Raw genomic sequence first — 21,001 nt, forward strand, 5'->3', positions numbered from 1 at the left:
CAATGGATAAGGTACTGAAGTCTCTGGCGCACCCACCGCGAATCATTGATGCGCCCTACCTCGTACTCCAGTTGACCCTCTACCAACACTGGTGGAGCCACGGATGAGGGATCTTCTCTAACTCCCCACAGGTTTTAATAGGGACCTGTGGAAGACGTTAGAGATTTTGAAGGAGGTGGGCAACTGTAATCTGTATGCCACCGGGTTGATCACCTCTACAATCTTGTATGGGCCAATAAATTTGGGGCCCAACTTCATAGAGGGTATTTTAAGTTTGATGTTACGAGTGGACAACCAGACTTTTTCCCCCACTGTTAATGCAGGAACCACCCCCCTCCTCCTGTCTGCAAAATGTTTGAACTTCTTCTGGGCTTTGGAGATGTTCCCCTGTACCTCCTTCCAGAGGGTTTTTAATTGTTGTACCATCCCCTCGGCACCAGGGCAATCCGAATCCATATGGGAAAATTCCCCAAACTGCGGAACAAACCCATAATTGACCAGAAAGGGAGGCTTTCCGGTAGACTGATTAACCCGACAGTTGAATGCAAATTCTGCCATGGGCAATACCTCACACCAGTCTTCCTGTCTGGAGGAGGCCTGGCATCTCAGAATCTGCTCCAATGACTGGTTGGTGCGTTCCGTTTGTCCGTTAGAGTCCGGGTGATAGGCAGAGGAGAATGACAACGTGACCCCCAACTTCATACAAAACGCTCTCCAAAACCTGGCCACAAATTGCACACCCCTGTCCGACACCACGTTCACAGGCACTCCATGCAGTCGAACAATGTGCTGTATAAACAAACGAGCCAAGGTTTCAGCCGATGGTAACGCAGGTAATGGCACAAAGTGGGCTTGCTTAGAAAATCTATCAACCACTACCCATACCACTGAGTTGCCCTTGGAAGGCGGAAGGTTAGTGATAAAGTCCATGGACAGGTGTGTCCATGGTTTATCCGGAATTGGCAAAGGCACCAATTCCCCGGCCGGCCGGACCTGAGAGCTTTTAGAGCGCGCGCACACCCCACAAGTATTCACAAACCTTTTTATATCAGTACCCATAGAGGGCCACCAAAAACCCCTAGCTACTGCCCCCCGGGTAGCTGCAATACCAGGGTGTGCACTTAACATAGAGTCATGAAATTCTTGAAGGAGTGTGGGACGGAATTGTTCGGGTACAAACAATTTACCTGGGGGTTTATTCCTGGGAGCTTGTGCTTGTGCTTCCAGAATCTCGCTCTGTAACTCAGAGGAGATTTCGGCTACATCCACTCCCGGTTGAAGAATGGAGGAAGGAGGTTCTGGAGGGGACACAGAATCAAAACTTCGGATTAAGGCATCTGCCTTTACATTTTTAGACCCTGGTCAGAACGTGATGGTAAATTGAAATCGAGAAAAAAAAAGTGCCCACCGAGCCTGTCTGGGGGTCAATCTCTTAGCAGACTCGATATAGGCCAGGTTTTTATGATCAGTGACGACCGTAATGGGATGAGCGGCCCCCTCCAAAAAATGCCTCCATTCTTCAAAGGCCAATTTAACTGCTAACAGTTCCCTGTTACCGACATCATAGTTTCTCTCGGCCGACGAGAACTTCTTAGAGAAAAATGCACAGGGTTTGAGGTTAGTCAGGGTAGAGGGGCCCTGTGACAATACTGCCCCCACCCCCACCTCCGAAGCGTCGACCTCGACGATAAAAGGTCTTGACGAATCGGGTTGTACCAACACAGGGGCTGTAGTAAAACACTTCTTTAATGCCAGGAAGGAATTTTTTGCGGCCACAGACCAAATTTTTACATCTGCCCCTTTAAGAGTGAGGTCCGTCAAGGGTTTTACCACCTGCGAGAACCCTTTAATGAACTTCCTATAATAATTAGCGAAGCCCAGAAATCACTGCAACCCCTTCAGGTCATGAGGCTGCACGCAATCTGTAATGGCCTGAACCTTCCCTGGATCCATGCGGAATCCCTCCCCGGATACAATTACACCCAAAAAAGACAGTTCTTGCATAAAAAATGAGCACTTCTCCAGCTTAGCATACAAATGGTTCTCCCGGAGTCTCATAAGCACCGTACGCAGATGATGCAAGTGTGACTGACTGTCCTCAGAGTAAATCAAGATGTCATCCAGGTAAATGACTACATAACGTCCAATCAAGTCAGAAAAAACAACATTAATAAAGTTCTGAAAAACCGCAGGAGCGTTAGTGAGGCCGAAGGGCATAACCAGGTTTTCACACAGCCCCTCAGTTGTCAGGAACGCTGTTTTCCATTCGTCCCCCTCCCGGATCCTTATAAGGTTATAAGCCCCTCGTAGATCGAGCTTAGAAAACCATTTGGCCCCCGTGAGTTGATTGCATAGATCAGGAATCAACGGGAGAGGGTACGTGTTCTTAACAGTAATTTTGTTCAGTTCTCGAAAGTCGAGGCACGGTCGCAACCCACCATCTTTTTTCTTTACAGAGAAAAACCCCGCTGCCACGGGTGAGACCGAGGGCCGAATATGCCCCTTGCGAAGGCTTTCTTTAATGTACTCTTTCATAGCTTGGCGCTCAGGCCCGGACAAATTAAACAAACGAGCCTTGGGTAATTTGGCTCCAGGTACTAAATCGATAGCACAATCATATGGTCTATGTGGTGGGAGCGCCTCGGCCTCGCTTTCGGAAAACACATCTTTAAGGTCTCTCAGGTACTCCGGAATACCCTCCAGACCGACAGATGACACAGATACAGATTTTATCGGATTGACAAAAGGAACCGGGTTACAACACAGACCATTATCATTACATCCCCAACGGGTGATCTCCCCCTTCACCCAATCAATAAGAGGATTGTGGCGTTGCAACCAGGGCATTCCCAATACCAGTCCTGCAGGCAGATTATTCATAACGAAACAACTTAAATTTTCCACATGAGTGGAACCCACTTTCATAGAAAAAACTTCAGACATAAAACAAATTCCATCCCGGGTAAGAGGGGATGAATCCACAGCCACAATTTTAACAGGGTCTTTTAACCTGACTGTCCCTATCTTATTAAGAGTCACAACTTGGGCATCAATCAGATTAATGGAGGAATCACAGTCAACAAAGGCGGTGGTCATAACAGGACCGCCAGCAATTTCCAATTCAACCTGGAGGACCATTTTTATACGTGAGAAAAAATGTACCTGGGAGTCTGGACAACCTCCTCGATTGTTGCCCAGACTCAGTCGTTTCTCTGAAGGTTTCTCTGAAGAAGGGCAGGAGGGACAATTCCTTTTCCAATGTCCAGAGGCTCCACAGTAAAAACATAGTAGGTTGTCTCTGCTGTGCCTTCTCTCTTTCTCCTTAACCGAGACTGACCCAACGTTCATGGGCTCAGATACGGGTGAAGTGTCACACAATTTGGGGTACAAGGGAGACTCTTGTTGCATAATTCCTCTAGCACGGAGTCTCCGGTCCATATGGACCGCCTGCATCATGGCGTCCTCCAGGGTATCAGGAGGCGGATGTAATGCCAGAGCGTCCTGCAGATGGTCAGAAAGTCCCCTGCGAAACAACCCCCTCAGGGCGGCGTCATTCCAGGATACTTCGGCAGTCCAACGTCTAAACTCTGAGCAGAACCATTCAGCAGAGTGCCTCCCCTGTGTCACACTCATCACCATATCCTCTGCCAGACGCACTCTATCAGGCTCGTCATAAATGTGCCCCAGAGCCTCAAAGAACAAGTTCACTGACATACGTTCAGGAGCAGAGGAAGACAGAGAGAAAGCCCATGCTTGCGGAGCCCCCCGAAGTAGGGAAATAATGACCCCCACCCTCTGGAACTCATCCCCGGAGGAGCGGGGCCTTAGAGAAAAAAAAAGGTTGCATCCTTCTCTGAAAGACCTGAACTCCTTTTTATCCCCTGAGAAGGGATCGGGCAATTTGACTGGAGATTCGGGGGACGCTAATGACACATCCCTACCCCCAGAACTAGAAGCCCCTGCATCGACAGCCCCCTGCACAGTAACCACCAACTGTTGCTGGGTATGGGCCATCGTGCGCTGTTCCACATTGAGTTTATGGAACATTTGGGTCAGGTGCTTGACCTGATCAGCCAAGGCTTGTATGGGATCCATGAGGATAACACACACTTTTTTTTTTTTTTTCCCTTCAGAGGAAAAAAAACCTGAAACGGTCAGTTATAATGTCAGGAACACCGCACTGCACTTGCTCACTGAGCCAGGGCATGTGTCCTGAATACAAAGACTGTGCACAAAGATACCTGCGGAGCGAGCAGCAGTGGTGACAATGTATGCTCCAGGACCTGAATCACGTGACTGCTGGGGGCGTGGCCTAAGCTCCACAGAGCTAGGAGCTGCAGGGAAACTCCTAGAAGGGTAACTACAGGACAATGTTACCAAGGAGCATACACAGAGACAGACACCAGATCAAGCCGGGTCAAAGCACGAGATAGCAGGACAGTACCAAAGGGCTTAGACAGAAAGAATTGTCAGGACGTAGCAATAGATCAGAAAACCAGAACAGGTATTAGACGGTACAATAGGGGTAAACTGTAACGGAGTAACCATAGCCAAGCCAGAAGGTCAGAACCAGAAAAGACAATGGTACCAAAAACGAGAGACGGAGTACAGAGTGAAGGAACAAGCCGGGTCATACACAGGAAGCAAACCAACAATGCAGAGTACACGCACACCAGGGGTCAGACACACCAGAATAGCAAGGTAAAAAAAGAAAATTTTTTCAGCTCACCCCAAAGAAGACAGCTATAAGTCCGATCGGTGCACGGAATGTGGAAACAGGATCCCTCTGCAGCAAAGCGTAATATGGAAAAAAATTCCAGCATCCAGATCAGTAATTAGATTAAAAAATTTTTTATTCCTTTATTCCAAAATTTAAAAAAATCATAAGATTCTCCATCATGATAAGAGACGCATCAGGACGTGTAGTTGGACGCGTTTCGGACAAAAAACCAGTCCTTATTCTAAGACAACCAACACCAGAATAGCAGTATAACTGACAGAGAATGCCAGTATGGAGTGAGCATAAATACCCCTCCCAGATCCAAAGAGAGGCCGGCAATGTTAACCCTGTCAGAACAGGACATTAACCATGTCCTAACCATGACAGAAACATGACATTGTAACGGAACCTGGTGTCACTGTTCACGTGAAACCCTACAGAATTCCGGAAGCGCGCCGTGAAGCCGTTTCCCGAGAAGTGAAGGCAGTGTTAAAGTTAGGCGTCATTGAGGAATCGCACAGTGCTTGGTCCAGCCCGATTGTGTTAATTCCTAAACCGGACAGCACAATCCGGTTCTGCAATGACTTCAGGAAACTGAATGCGGTCTCAAAATTTGATGCCTATCCTATGCCCCGGGTCGACGAGTTAATAGATCGGTTAGGAAAAGCCCGGTATATTACGACCCTAGACCTAACAAAGGGGTATTGGCAGATCCCTTTGGCGGAGGCTGCCAGAGAAAAGACGGCATTTGCTACGCCGGAAGGTCTATTTCAGTATGTGTATATGCCGTTTGGACTGCACGGGGCCCCGGCGACCTTCCAGAGACTGATGGATCGAGTCCTGAGGCCACATAGGCGGTACGCTTCGGCCTATTTGGATGACATTGTCATTTACAGCTTGGACTGGGAGACTCATCTCCAGATAGTACAAGCTGTGATTGACGACCTGTGGGAGGCAGGTCTAACCGCGAACCCCAAGAAATGTCACATCGGGCTAGAAGAAGCCCGGTATTTGGGGTATGTAATTGGGAGGGGTATTGTTAAACCCCAGGTTGATAAGATTCAGGCGGTTCAGGACTGGCCACAACCTGTCAACAAGAAGCAGGTGCAAGCCTTCCTGGGGATCGCCGGCTATTATCGCCGGTTCATACCCAATTTTGCAGCCATCGCTACCCCACTGACGGATCTTACAAAAGGGAAAGACTCCATCATGATTAAATGGAGTTTAGCGGCTGAAGAAGCCTTCCATAGCCTAAAACGGGCACTTTGCTCTCAGCCCGTACTGGTGACTCCGGACTTCCGCAGCGAGTTTGTGGTACAAACGGATGCCTCTGATACCGGTATCGGGGCCGTACTCTCACAAGTGAGGGACGGAGTGGAGCACCCAGTCCTCTATCTCAGCAGGAAGCTGAATAAACACGAGCAAAGGTATGCAGTCGTAGAAAAAGAGTGCCTCGCCATTAAGTGGGCTCTGGAGGCCCTCAAATATTACCTCGTGGGCCGAAAGTTCAGGCTGATCACGGACCATGCCCCTCTCAAGTGGATGCACTTGAACAAGGAACGGAATAGCCGGGTGACCCGGTGGTTCCTTGCCCTGCAGGCCTACACTTTTACGGTGGAGCACCGCCCAGGGGTACAGATGGGGAACGCAGATGCCCTGTCCCGAGTGTTTGGCAGGTGTCATTGCTCGACCGGAGTGGTCTGAGCAGAGGGGGGGGATATGTGAGAATCATGTGGGAATAGTGGATGAAGGCAGGTATATCTCTCCCAGATACCTTTCCTATGTGGCCTAGTCTGGTCAGTATCGCACCTGCTTGCTAATGAATAATGGGTGGTGGATATAAAAGGATGCCAGGTGGTTGTGTGGGTGTCTCAGCCTGGGGACACAGAGAGTCTGTCTGTGTGAGAGACACACGTGAGTGAAAGCAGTGCCCACTGCAACTGTGGTTTGGCTGGACGGGAGAAGCCCGCCAGTTGGTAGTTAGGTTGTACCTTGTTTAGTTAGTGCCGGACAGGCAAGGATTTGTTTTATGTTTTATTTCCTTTTGCATTGCTTTCACCGTTAATAAACCTGACCCAGGGTCAGTTACACCCGAATCCCAGCTCTGCGCCTGAGTTTCATGCTGAACGCACGTGACCTTTGACCCCAGCAAAGCCGATCCTGGAGTGTTTTATCACAGTACCTAAAGGGTTAATAAACTTCTTGAATGTGGTTTTGAGCACCTTGAGGGGTGCAGTTTTTAGAATGGTGTCACTTTTCGGTATTTCTGTTATATTGACCCCCTCAAACTCACTTCTAATGTGAGGTGGTCCCTAAAAAAAATGGTTTTGTAAATTTTGTTGGGAAAAAATGAGAAATCGCTGGTCAACTTTTAACCCTTACAACGTCCTAACAAAAAAAAAAAATTATGTTTCCAAAATTGTGCTGATGTAAAGTTGACATGTGGGAAATGTTATTTAGTAACTATTTTGTGTGACATCACTCTCTGATTTAAGGGTTCAAAACTTAATTTGGAAAATGCAAAATTTGACAAATTTTTGTTATTTTCATAAATAAACGCAAGTTATATCGAAGAAATGTTACCACTGATATGAAGTACAAAGTGTCAGGAGAAAACAGTGTCAGAATCAGCGTTCCAGAGTCATAACAACAAAAAATGACAGCGGTCCGATTTCAAAATTAAGGCCTGGTCATTAACCTACAAAGTGGCTTGGTCCTTAAGGGGTTAATCACTATGTTTCTGTCTTTGGTTTATATGTGTCTCCTCCTGTGACTGCAGGGTCCTGTGTGTGACATGTAACACTCTGTGTCTCTCTCAGACAGTCACTCTCTGCGGTATTATGACACGGTGGTCTCAGCTCCGGGGTCTGGGCTGCCGGAATACTCATCAGTCGGATATGTGGATCATCGGCAGATTGTGAATTATAACTCAGAGAGCGGCAGAGCCCGACCCAAGGTCCAGTGGATGGAGAAAATGGGGGATGAATTCTGGAAGGAACAGACACAGATCACTAAAGGGAGTGAGGCGGCATTCAAATATGCTGTGAGGGCAGTGATGGAGCGATTCAACCAGAGCGGAGGTGAGAAATATACTGTATACACACTATATACACACTCTACACTGTATACACTATACACACTGCACTGTATACACACACTACACTGTATACACTATATACACACTACACCCTATACACACACTACACACTGTATACACTATATACACAATATACATACTACACTGTATATACACTAGACACACTACACTGTATACACACACAATATAGACACTACACTATACACTATATACACACTACACTGTATACACAATACACACACACTATACTGTATACACACTATAAATATAATACACACTACACAGTAAATTTGTAGGCTTTTAGTTTGGGAGAGGCATTATATGAGGTTAGGGTCCCATATAATGCCTCTTGTCATCTTGTCATGGCTGATGGGCTCTTATGAAGTGATCAACTTCTGCGCGAAGTACCTTCATTATTATAAGTATATTCTGCATAGCCGTAATGCAGTTAATATTTCATATTTTACCCTTCGCCTCGACAGCACCCACTGGAGGTAGCGGGATCCGCCTCATTGGAACAGGAAACCTACAGAAAGATAAAAGGGGGCAGTCCACCTCTCCTCCTCAGTTTTGGTTTGCTGTTCCCAGGGGAACCTCAGGAAGAATCCTTCAGAACACATACCTGGGCCAGTGCAGTATCCGCGAGAACGGCAGGGGCTGTGGTCCAGGAGCAGCGTCGGGGGAGTTTCCGTTAGACGGCTACCCCCTCTTCTGGTGGATGGATTGGAGTGATGACCGGGTCCGGGGAGGGCCGCCCGGTCTCACTCAGGAGCACACTGGGTGCACCGCATGGAGCGCTGGGACAGCCGCCGAAAATACTTAGCGGCGACTCTGGGACCAGGGAAGAGCCGCCGCTGTAGGAGCGGTAAGAGCGCCAGTGGCGCAGAAGAAAAAAACGCAGCGGCAGATTTCCGGCTGGGGGACGCGGCCCCGTGTACAGAGCGGGGCCTGCGCATGCGCCGCTCGACGTAGGTGCTCCGAGCCCCGGAAGTAATGGGTGAACTTCCGGGGCATAATGGCTGAGGTACAGGGCGCCCATAAGCGCTATTGCGCAGGCGCAAAGCGCGCGATTTGACCCGGAAGGGACTTCCGGGTCAAAAAAAAAAGGGAAGGCCCTATTTAAACGAACGCCGCCGAGCAGTTGGCGATGAATCATGTCATCTCCAGGAGACGTGCATGCTCCAGCAGGGGACTCTGCAAGTGGCAGTACCTCCCGGGACCGCTCTGGCAAAGGTTCCACGGACACCGCTCGCAGAAGTGACGCAGGAGAATCAAGATCCAGACCTCATACATCTGATCCGGTACCATAAGTTTCACTGGGTGAGTGCGCAAAAACATACTCTGCCTAGTAAGCTGACACCTCCTTTTTTCTCACCATGTCTCCCCTCTTTCCAGGCTAAGAAAAAAGACAAATCCAAACACAAAGAATGCGCTTTATGCGCTCAGTCTCTCCCTGACTCCTACCCCAAAAATCTCTGCAAGCAATGCATTAGGGAGACCAGACAGGGAGCCGCAGTGTCATCTAAGGACATACGGACCATCATTAGAGAGGAACTGCAGGCTATCGCCCATGCTAGTACTCCCTCAGAAGGTAGGAGCAAAAAGCAAGTGACTCTCAGCTCGGATTCGGAAGAGGAACTAGAGACTCAGACTCCTCACTCACGTCATCATCATCATCAGAGATTGAGGGACGATCATGTTTTCCCCTGGATAATGTAGATAACTTGGTCAAATCCATAAGAAACACTATGGGGTGTGAGGAGACAAAGAGCACCCAAACCACGCAAGATAATGTTTGCGGGTTTGGCGGAGAGAAAAAGGAGAGAGAGCTTTTCCAGTAATACCGGCAATTAAGGCCTTAATTAAGAGAGAATGGGAAAAACATGATCAGAGAAGCTTTCTCCCATCGGCCTCAAAAAGGAAATACCCATTTAACGATGATGAGCTACTAACATGGACGAAAATTCCTAAAGTTGACGCTGCTGTAGCCTCCACCTCTAAACAATCTACTCTTCCGGTAGAGGATGCAGGCTTACTGTCCGACCCACTAGACCGTAAAGCGGAGTCATTATTAAAAAGGTCTTAGGAAGCAACTACGGGCATTTTTAAACCAGCAGTAGCCAGCACATGCACCGCCAGATCAATGCTCGTATGGTTAGACCAATTAGACCAACAAATTGAGTAGAAAGGGTCTATGGAAAAACTGCGCGCCGCTATTCCATTAATTAGAGGAGCAGCAGCCTTCATGGCCGATGCATCTGCCGACACTGCGCCTAGCAGCAAGATCGGCGGGTCTTGTAAACAGCGCCAGGTGGGCACTATGGATGAAAAGCTGGAAGGGGGACGCACAATCAAAATCTAAGATCTGCGCGATCCCGTGCGAGGGTGAGTTTCTCTTTGGGAAAGCCCTAGACGACATACTCACCAAAGCCAAAGAAAGGAAGAAGGCTTTCCCTGACTCTTCTATCCCTTTCTACAGGAGAACCTTTAAAAGGTGACCGTTTGGGAAGAGGAGACAAACGGATAGATCAACTAGATGGCCACAAAAGAAGAGAAGCAAAAGGGTAGCATGTTTAGAGGTTCAACATTCCAAAAAGAAAATAAATACTGAACGATCAATCCTCCCAGTAGGGGGTAGACTAAAACTTTTTATTTTCCAAAATGGGAAACAATAACATCAAGCTCGTGGATTCTAAATATAATCAAAGAAGGAATAAAATTAGAATTCCTTCTTATTCCCCACGACTCATTTATTATAACCTGCCTTAACTCAACAATACAACAAAAAGCCCTCGAAATGGAAATTCGGATTCTACTATCCAAGAGGGTCTTAGTAAAAGTCCCAGAGGGGCAAGAGGGTAGAGGGTTCTACTCTCCTTTATTTTTAGTTCCCAAACCCGATGTTACGTTTAGAACAATCATAAATCATTGACTTAAAAGATGCTTACTATCATCTCCCTATCCATGACAGATACCAAAGGTACCTAAGGGTCACAGTAGCATTCGAAGGCAAGATCCATCACTTTCAGTATACGGCCATGCCCTTCGGTCTCTAAAGCACCGAGAATCTTTACCAAAGTGATGTTGGAGGTGATGGCCTATCTTCGTCAGAAAGACACCTTAATCGTGCCTTACCTTGATGACTTATTAGTTATCGGGAACTCGATCACCCAGTGTGCTAGACGTGTGGCTGATACAGTCTCATCTTTGCAGGATCTAGGCTGGATCATCAATTTCCAGAAGTCCAGACTTGTCCCACTCTCCCTCCAGATGTTTTTAGGGTTCCAGTTAGACTCTACGACCCAGAGATGTCTACTCCCTCAGGTAAAAATTATGCTTATTAAAAATAAGGTTAGAGCAGCAATGGACAGACCACGCATGTCTCGGAGAGAGGCAATGTGACTATTGGGGTCGCTCACCTCTTGTGCCCCGGCAGTTCAGTGGGCCCAATATCACATCCGCACACTGTAACATCAGATCCTCCAAGAGGACAGACGACACGGAGGTCACCTTGAGAACAAGATAACCCTATCCCAGGAAGTCTTGACTTTTCTAGAATGGTGGCTAGATAGTAATCATTTGTCCACGGGAGTTCCATGGGTAATATTACCATCCCATACTTTAACCACCGACGCTAGCCCCCACGGCTGGGGAGCCCATATGGGGAATAGCTTCTGTCAGGGAAGGTGGAGTAAGGAGGAACTACAGTACTCATCTAACTTAAAGGAGCTGACGGCAGTACATTATGCATTACATCATTTTCTTCCACAGCTCCAGCAGAAGCATGTCCGATAAGATCCTGACAACACCACCACAGTGGCGTATTTAAACAGACAGGTAGGTTCTCGATCGGAGACTCTGATGTCTTCCGTGGCAAGAATCTATTATTTGTTGTCCCTTTCTGCCCTCCACATCAAGGGAAAGAACAACCAAGAAGCAGACTTCTTAAGCCGACACACACTTCGGCAAGGGGAGTGGCGCCTCAATCACCGAGTCTTCAAGGACATAATAGCTCTATGGGGGCAACCTCAAGTGGACCTCTTTGCCACGAAAGAGAACAGACAAGTAAAAACACTTGCCTCCCTGTCCCCGTCGGATCATCCAGACATACTAGACTCCCTCCAGGCCCCATGGAAATTCGACCTAGCATATGCCTTCCCTCCGATAATCCTTCTTCCACAGGTCATTCGGAAGATCAGAGAGGACAGGGCGAGGGTAATTTTGATAGCACTGTTCTGGCCCAAGAGACCATGGTTCTCATGGCTACGAACCATGTCGATATCAGATCCTTGGGTTCTCCCTTCGATTCCCAACCTACTCTCCCAAGGCCCTTTTTTCCACCCCCAAGTGGACAGCTTACACTTGACGGCGTGGAATTTGAGAGGCAGCTACTTAAATCAAGAGGGTTTTCCAAAACACTAACTGCTACACTCCTACAGAGCAGGAAGCAGTCCACTACTCAGATTTACACGAGAATATGGAAAAAATCTCTGCAGTTCCATACACCCTCTCATGCCACAGAAATCCCGATAGTTCCTATCTTGGAATTTCTACAAAAAGGAAAAGATCTAGGTCTGGCAGTAAATACGTTGAAAGTCCAAGTGTCCGCATTAGGGGCACTTTATGGCCATAATATAGCGGGGAATAAGTGGGTGTCATGATTTATTACAACTTGTGAACGAACGGCCCCTGTTCACATACCTACAATCCCTCCGTGGGACTTAAACTTGGTCCTAGATGCCCTAATGGAAGCCCCTTTTGAACCAATAGACACGGTATCTCTAAAATACCTGTCACTCAAGACGGCCCTCTTAGTAGCACTAACGTCTGCTAGGAGAGTTAGCGACATCCAAGCCCTATCCATAGACCCACCCTTTTTTCAGATATATCAGGATAGGTTGATATTGAAACCAGACCCCTCATACCTTCCTAAGGTATCAACAAAATTCCATAGATCACAAGAGATACTCCTCCCGACTTTCTTCAGAGACCCCTCCACTCCTGAAGAACAGAAATTTCACACCCTGGACTTTAGGAGAACTGTCTCAAAATATATTGAAAGATCCAGGAGCTGGAGGCAGTGTAGGGCTCTGTTCATATCTTTTCAGGGCTGTAAAAAGGGGTACGGAGTCACGAAGAGCACCTTTTCCCAGTGGATCAGGGATGCCATCCGATTAACCTACTCCGCGAGAAGTAAAGATCCTCCGGAGAACATCAGAGCGCATTCTACCAGAGCAATGGCCGAGAGGTGAGACGTTCCAATCGAAGCCATATGTAAGGCGGCAATTTGGTCAACCCCTTCTACTTTCTATAATCACTATAGACTTGACCTTTCATCAACTTCCGACCTAAGCTTTGGCAGGACTGTCCTCGGCACGGTGGTCCCACCCAGGTGCTGGTCTCTGGAATCTCTCCAGTGGGTGCTGTCGTGGCGAAGGGTAAAAAGCCGGATTACTTACCGGTAATGCTCTTTTAAGGAGTCCACGACAGCACCCGCTCACTTCCCTCCCTATGAAGATAACAATAGCAATAAATACACCCTATATTAAAGTGTATCTCCTAAAGTAAACAAGTTAAACGTAAAAATGCAAGAACTCATGGTGGGTGCTGGGGTTACAGTCTGGAGCTTCTAGCTGCTTCCACAGTGAGCTGCCTCTCCAGCAATGCCCTCTCTTGAGCTCTATGAATGGCCGTTTGTGACGGGAGTATTCTCCAGAGCAACGAGGGACAACAGGCCTGGGAACGATCCAACAGATTTATTGACCAGAACACAGGAACAACACGAAGGTAATTTGCAGAGTCCCAAAATAAGTCCACAGGAAACTGATTCGGGGGCACCTCCCGACAATCCTTGTGCCAGATCACAAAACCATAGTCCTTTTAGAGTCCCAGAAATCCGCCACGATCACACTAAGGCCAAGGCTTCCTCAGACAGCCTCGCCCTTCTCTTTCAGCATCCAACTCACATCTGATGGGTCACACATAAGTCCATTGTCTTGGGCTCCTGGGATCAGCCCAAGTGTAGGGGAGTAGAAGTTCCCACCTCCTAGTCAATGGTTTGGTCCATCGCATGGCTCCGAGGTGTCTACGAGGATGTGTATTGTGAGTCCTCCCCCTGCTGAGGAGAACAATGGTGATTCCCCTAGCTGTGTTGACCCAAGCCTGAATTCAATTATGGTCTAGATACACAAGTCTTGTGGAAAGGAGACAGGTTACTTACATAGTTACATTATAGTCCCAGAGACACAGGCAATGGGGAAAGGAAACATATTGTTACAGGTATACACAAGACATTGCAAAGTATTGGGGAAAAATACATATCATGACAATCCCTTCCCCTCCTAATTTGTGTACGTACTAGGGACCTCTACAGGTCACTGGTTAAGTACACACAGGCATGGCTGACTAGACTCAGGGCTCCTCCTGCCTGGACAGTCCATCTGCATTTTGGTGTTGGCTGCCTCTTCTATACTGTATGGTAAAGTTATAGGGCTGCAGAGCCAGGCTCCATCGTAGTAAGCGTCCATTGTCACCAGAGACTCTGTTCAGCCAGGTGAGGGGATTGTGATCAGTAACCACAGTGAATTCTCGTCCATACAGATACGGCCTTAGTTTCCTAAGGGCCCACACTACAGCCAAACATTCTTTTTCAACAGTTGCATAGGCCACTTCTCGGTCCAGCAGTTTCCTGCTAAGGTAGGCAATGGGGTGTTCGTCCCCAGCTGCATTCACCTGGCTGAGGACAGCCCCCAGTCCATAAGCAGAGGCGTCCGTCTGCACAATGAATCTCCTCTTGTAATCTGGAGCAGCCAGAACAGGGTCGCAGACCAGGGCGTCCTTCAGCCGGTTAAAAGCCTCATCACAGGCTGGAGTCCAGATCACCAGCCGGGGCATCGTTTTCTTGGTCAGGTCGGTAAGAGGCTTGGCCACAGTGCTGAAATGAGAAACAAATTTTCGGTAATAACTGGCAGTGCCCAAAAAAGCCATAACTTGTTTCTTAGTTTGGGGTACAGGCCAGTCTCTAATAGCCTGGATTTTGGCAGGTTCAGGACGGAGCTTCCCTCCTCCTACTCTATGCCCTAGGTACTGGACTTCACCCATCCCCAATTGGCATTTATCGGGTCGAATGGTTAGGCCTGCTGCAAGAAGCAGGTCAAGAATAACGGCTACTTGGTTCAGATGTTCCTCCCACGTCTGGCTGAAGATGGCGATATCATCCAAGTAGGCACAAGCAAAGTCACCACATCCCCGGAGGATCTGGTCCACCATTCTCTGGAAGGTGGCCGGGGCATTCTTCATTCCAAAGGGCATATTTAGGAATTCATACAGACCAAAGGGGGTTATAAAAGCGGACCGTTCTCTCCCTTCCTCCGTGAAAGGGATTTGCCAGTATCCCTTACTGAGATCCAAGGTAGTGACATATCGGGATCCAGCCAGTCGGTCTAGAAGTTCGTCAATACGAGGCATTGGGTAAGGATCACTGACGGTATGGTCGTTTAGTCGTCGATAGTCCACACAAAATCGAGTACTCCCATCCTTCTTGGGTACTAACACCACAGGAGAGGCCCAAGGGCTATGGGAGGCCTGGATTACCCCAAGCTGTAACATCTCCTCCAGTTCGTGCTGCATGGTGTTTCGAACTGATTCAGGTACTCGGTAAGGAGCCTGTTGTATGGGACGGATGCCCTGAGTGTCCACATGATGTTGGGTGACGGTGGTTCGACCTGGTTGGGATGAGAAAGCAGCACGTCTCTGTTGAAGCACTCCCAGCATCTGGTTTTTCTGTAAGGAATCCAGGTGATCTCCCAGAGGAGCCTGTTCCACAGTGGATGGGGCTCTCGCTGCTTCCACGAGATCAGGTAGGGAGTCCTCATCCTCTTGACCGTCCTCTGAAGCTAGCCGACAGCTTGCTATCATTGGAAGGTTCCGGTCATGGTACTCCTTAATCATATTCACATGGACAGTCTTTTGTCTTAGCCCCTGATCATCTAAAGCAAGAAGGTAATTGGTGTCATTCAGTTTTCTGAGAAGCCGGAAGGGACCCTCCCATGCTGTCTGCAGTTTATTCTGCCGATGGGGAACAATCATTAAGACCTGTTGTCCTTCTACAAACTCCCGGTAGCGTGCTTTACGGTCATACCATGTCTTCTGTCTGGTTTGAGCCATCCGCACATGACTCTGGGCAAAACTAGCAAGTTGGGCCAGGGTTTCTCGCAGCTTTAGGACATAAGGGACAACAGGGGCCCCTGTATCTTCAACTTGCCCCTCCCAGTATTCCTTGAGCAGGGTTAAGGGTCCTCGGACCTTTCTTCCATAGAGTAGTTCAAAGGGGGAGAACCCAGTGGACTCCTGGGGAACTTCCCGATAGGCAAACAAGAGATGGGGTAGGTACTTCTCCCAGTTTGAATCTCTGTCAGTGAAGGCCCTCAGCATATTCTTCAGAGTGCCATTGAATCGTTCACAAAGTCCATTTGTTTGGGGATGATACGGGGTCGTGCGGATCGCTCGTACTCCACAGGTGCGCCACAGACACTGGACCAGCTCCGACATGAACTGGGAGCCTTGGTCCGACAAGATCTCACTGGGAAATCCTACTCTGGTGAAAATGGTAACCAGGGCCTCGGCCACCTTGGCTGCAGAAATACTTGACAAGGCCACCGCTTCTGGATATCGGGTGGCATAGTCCACAACAGTGAGAATGTACTGCTTTCCAGATTTACTTGGTTTAGCCAGAGGTCCAATGATATCAACAGCTACTCTTTGAAAGGGTTCTTCTATTATAGGGAGCGGTTGCAGGGGTGCCTTTGGGTGATCTCCGGGTCGCCCTCTGCGCTGACATATGTCGCAAGTTCGGCAGAAATGCGCCACTGCTTGGGAAATCCCAGGCCAATAGAAAGATTGAGTCAATCGTCTCTCGGTGCGGGTTTTGCCTTGATGGCCAGCAGTAGGAATATCATGAGCAAGGTGTAATAGGGGAATTCTGTATTTCTGAGGAACAATCAGCTGTTTGCTATAAGTCCAGGGCTTATCTAGGGAGTCAGCATTGGTAACCCGATACAGAAGTCCATTTTCTCTGATAATTCTTTCTCCATTCTCCCCTAGCTGCCCTATTTCAGCTCGAGCTCTAAAACTAGCTAGGGTGGGGTCAGTCTCCACTTCTTGTCTAAACTGAACTTTATCCCAGGTAACATTCATATTATCCCCACAAGAAGAATCACTCACCGGCTGTGACGGCGGTTCTGGTGGCCTCATTTCCATGGATGGGTTGTACACGTCCACATTTGCTGCTCTCTTGGCTTGACTTCGGGTTACCGCACCGACAAAGTGGCAATGAAGATTCCCCACATCATTTCCTAGAAGAACGTCTGCAGGGAGGCCGCTCATCACACCGACCACGCATTGTTTGGCCCCAAAGCCATAATCCAGGGTCACACTCGCTCTTGGAATATATCTCTGGGTACCTCCAGCCAATTCAATGGCAATTCCTGGTCCCTTTTGAATTGCTTCTGGTTGAATTACTCGGGGATCGGCTATGGTGAGAAAAGCCCCAGTGTCACGGAAGCCAACAACTTTTTGACCATCCAGCACGACCTCCTGTAGATGTTTGTGCTGAAGATCAGAAGAACAGGTGGCTGGGGCTCGCACCCCATAGACTCCTGGTAGGGAAGCCAGGATATCAGAGTCACTTGGCAAGTCATCAGGCACTGAATCCATCTCTTCTCCAGGTGAGGGGGTCTGTAGATAATGAACAGGCAAAGGCGGTCTGTAGGTGTTCTGCCTCCGTACACCTGGACATTGGAATTGCATATGCCCGGGCTGCCCACATCCATAGCATCTGCGCTCCGGGATTCTTCCTCCACGTCATAGTACCGAAGGTGGAGCAGGAGTAATGCGAGGCACAGTCACACGAAGGTCACCATGAGTTGATGGTCTAGTGGGATGGTGAATATTGGAGGCAGAAGGACCAGGGGCCGCCAGCGTTGGGGGGCTGGTAGTGTTTTTCTCCCTGAGTAGTAATTTTTTCCACTGAGGCTTGATGGTGAGAGCCTCATCAGCTAGAGCTGCAGCTTCCTCCACTGTTGCTGGTCTCCTTTCACGCACCCATTCCCGTATCTCAGCGGGGCACTTAAAATAAAACTGCTCTTTTAGGAAGACCTGCAGGAACGTCTCCCAGGTTATGGCCTCCTCTGCCTCCAGCCAGCGAATACATATATGTTTGAGTTTGTGAGCATACATCTTGAAGGACACTTCCTCATCACAGGCTAAAGTACGGAACTGAGTCCTGTAAGTGTCTGGGGTCACAGCATAATGTTCTAGAATAGTCTGTTTAATCTCCGCATACTCACAGTTCCACCGAGGGTCCATAGCTCTATAGGCTGCGGCAGCTCCACCCTCTAAGAGCCCCACAAGATGTCGGACTCGCTCCCTTTCCGGGACTTCCATTAATCGACACTGATGCTCAAAGTCCAGGAAGAAGCCCTCAATGTCACCGGAAGCCTCATTAAACGGCTTGAAGTCTTTGCGGGACACTCTGGGGAGTTCCCTCATGGGGGATGCTGTGGGTACAGTCTGTGTGGAGCTTCTCGCTGCCTCCAAAGCGATCTCCCTCTCCAGCATTGCCCTCTCCTCCATCCTGCGCTGCCTCTCCTTGGCTGTGCGCATGACCTCCCTCTTATCTTCTATGGTAGCCTCTTCTCCCAGCAAGGCCATCTCCTCCTCGTACCACACAACCCACTGACTTTTTTGGGTATTCACCTCCGGCTGCCGTCTTTCCTCTCTTTGCTGTGAGGATCCTTCCTCAGCATCATCTTGCAGGCGAACTGCTTCCAAAGCCTCAATCAGCTGCTCCTTGGAGAGTCCCTTGTAGCTGACTCCCAGTTCACGGGCCTTTGTTTGTAGGTTCACCGCAGTCCAGTTCTTGTACTCTGCGGTGCTGGTTCCCGATGTTGATGGGCCGTTCTCCTCCATTCCTTCTGCTCCGATCCCACCGCTGCCAACCAGTTTGTGACGGGAGTATTCTCCAGAGCAAGGAGGGACAACAGGCCTGGGAACGATCCAACAGATTTATTGACCAGAACACAGGAACAACACGAAGGTAATTTGCAGAGTCCCAAAATAAGTCCACAGGAAACTGATTCGGGGGCACCTCCCGACAATCCTTGTGCCAGATCACAAAACCATAGTCCTTTTAGAGTCCCAGAAATCCGCCACGATCGCACTAAGGCCGAGGCTTCCTCAGACAGCCTCGCCCTTCTCTTTCAGCATCCAACTCACATCTGATGGGTCACACATAAGTCCATTGTCTTGGGCTCCTGGGATCAGCCCAAGTGTAGGGGAGTAGAAGTTCCCACCTCCTAGTCAATGGTTTGGTCCATCGCATGGCTCCGAGGTGTCTACGAGGATGTGTATTGTGAGTCCTCCCCCTGCTGAGGAGAACAATGGTGATTCCCCTAGCTGTGTTGACCCAAGCCTGAATTCAATTATGGTCTAGATACACAAGTCTTGTGGAAAGGAGACAGGTTACTTACATAGTTACATTATAGTCCCAGAGACACAGGCAATGGGGGAAGGAAACATATTGTTACAGGTATACACAAGACATTGCAAAGTATTGGGGAAAAATACATATCATGACACCTCCCTCTTATCTTCTATGGTATCCTCTTCTCCCAGCAATGCCAACTCCTCCTCGTACCACACAACCCACTGACTTTTTTGGGTATTTACCTCCGGCTGCAGTCTTTCCTCCGTTTGCTGTGGGGATCCTACCTCAGCGTCATCTTGCATTCGAACTCCTTCCAAAGCCTCAATCAGCTGCTCCTTGGAGAGTCCCTTGTAGCTGACTCCCAGTTCACGGGCCTTTGTTTGTAGGTTCACCGCAGTCCAGTTCTTGTACTCTGCGGTGCTGGTTCCAGATGTTGATGGGCCGTTGTCCTCCATTCCTTCTGCTCTGATCCCAGCGCTGCCAACCAGTTTGTGACGGGGTATACGACAGAGCAAGAAGGGACAACAGGCCGAGGGACGATCCAACGAGATTTATTAAGGCAGGGAGCATACAACATCAAATATCCATAATGTTCTTGGAGTCCATGAGAAGTCCACAATAAGTCCACACAATGGAAACAAATCCGGGCACCTCACGATAGTCCTTGTGCCAGATGCGATAACAATAATCCTTGCAATAGTCCACAGGATTCCACACAATCCCACGGACGTCACGAGCTGGCCTCAACTCAGTTCGTGACTCCTTCACGTCTGCACTCAAATCACAACTGATCTTAAAACAAGAATGTATTGTCGGGGCTCCTGGGATCAGCCCATCTGAAGGGGGGTAGGGGTCACACCTACTATTCAATGGAAGATTCTAGAAATGTAAGGGCTCCACTGAGTCTACAGGATGTGTATTGTAGGTTATCTTCTGCTTAGGAAAACAATAGCCAAAGTTCCACCAGCTGTTGACACAAGCCTAAATTAGATTATGGTCCAGGTACATCACAAGACATTGCAAAGTATTGGGGGAAGGAGACATGGTTAATTTACAGCAAATACAACCAGAGAAAAGTTAAATGACATACTACACAAAATACAGGACAGGGCAAAACCACAAACCATGACAATCCCTTCCCCTCCCAATTTGTGTACGCACTAGGGACCTCTACAGGTCGCTTGTTAAGTACACACAGGCATGGCTGACCAGACTCAGGGCTCCTCCTGCCTGGACAGTCCATCTGCATTTTGGTGTGGGCTGCCTCTTCTATACTGTATGGTAAAGTTATAGGGCTGCAGAGCCAGGCTCCATCGTAGTAAGCGTCCATTGTCCCCAGAGACTCGGTTCAGCCAGGTGAGGGGATTGTGATCAGTAATGACAGTGAATTCTCGTCCATACAGATACGGCCTTAGTTTCCTAAGGGCCCAGACTACAGCCAGACATTCTTTTTCAACAGTTGCATAGGCCACTTCTCGGTCCAGCAGTTTCCTGCTAAGGTAGGCGATGGGGTGTTCGTCCCCAGCTGCATTCACCTGGCTGAGGACAGCTCCCAGTCCATAAGCAGAGGCGTCCATCTGCACAATGAATCTCCTCTTGTAATCTGGAGCAGCCAGAACAGGGTCGCAGACCAGGGCGTCCTTCAACCGGTTAAAAGCCTCATCACAGGCTGGAGTCCAGATCACCAGCCGTGGCATCG

General features: G+C 48.7%; 2 protein-coding genes across 3 annotated transcripts in view; both read left to right on the forward strand.

Annotated features, from left to right (window-relative positions):
* LOC141048421 (class I histocompatibility antigen, F10 alpha chain-like) overlaps positions 1–21,001 on the forward strand; it is a 490,026-nt gene that overhangs the window by 50,366 nt on the left and 418,659 nt on the right. The window lies entirely within an intron of this gene.
* LOC141048428 (class I histocompatibility antigen, F10 alpha chain-like) overlaps positions 1–21,001 on the forward strand; it is a 110,786-nt gene that overhangs the window by 12,059 nt on the left and 77,726 nt on the right. For both annotated transcript variants that reach the window (XM_073543988.1, XM_073543989.1), the window contains exon 2: positions 7,540–7,800. In XM_073543988.1, coding sequence (XP_073400089.1) covers positions 7,540–7,800 — 261 coding nt within the window. The remainder of the gene's footprint in view (positions 1–7,539; positions 7,801–21,001) is intronic.

The sequence above is a fragment of the Dendrobates tinctorius genome, unplaced genomic scaffold, assembly GCF_039654945.1.
Source record: "Dendrobates tinctorius isolate UK_male_01 unplaced genomic scaffold, ASM3965494v1 ptg000135l, whole genome shotgun sequence".
Taxonomy (NCBI): Eukaryota; Metazoa; Chordata; class Amphibia; order Anura; family Dendrobatidae; genus Dendrobates; species Dendrobates tinctorius.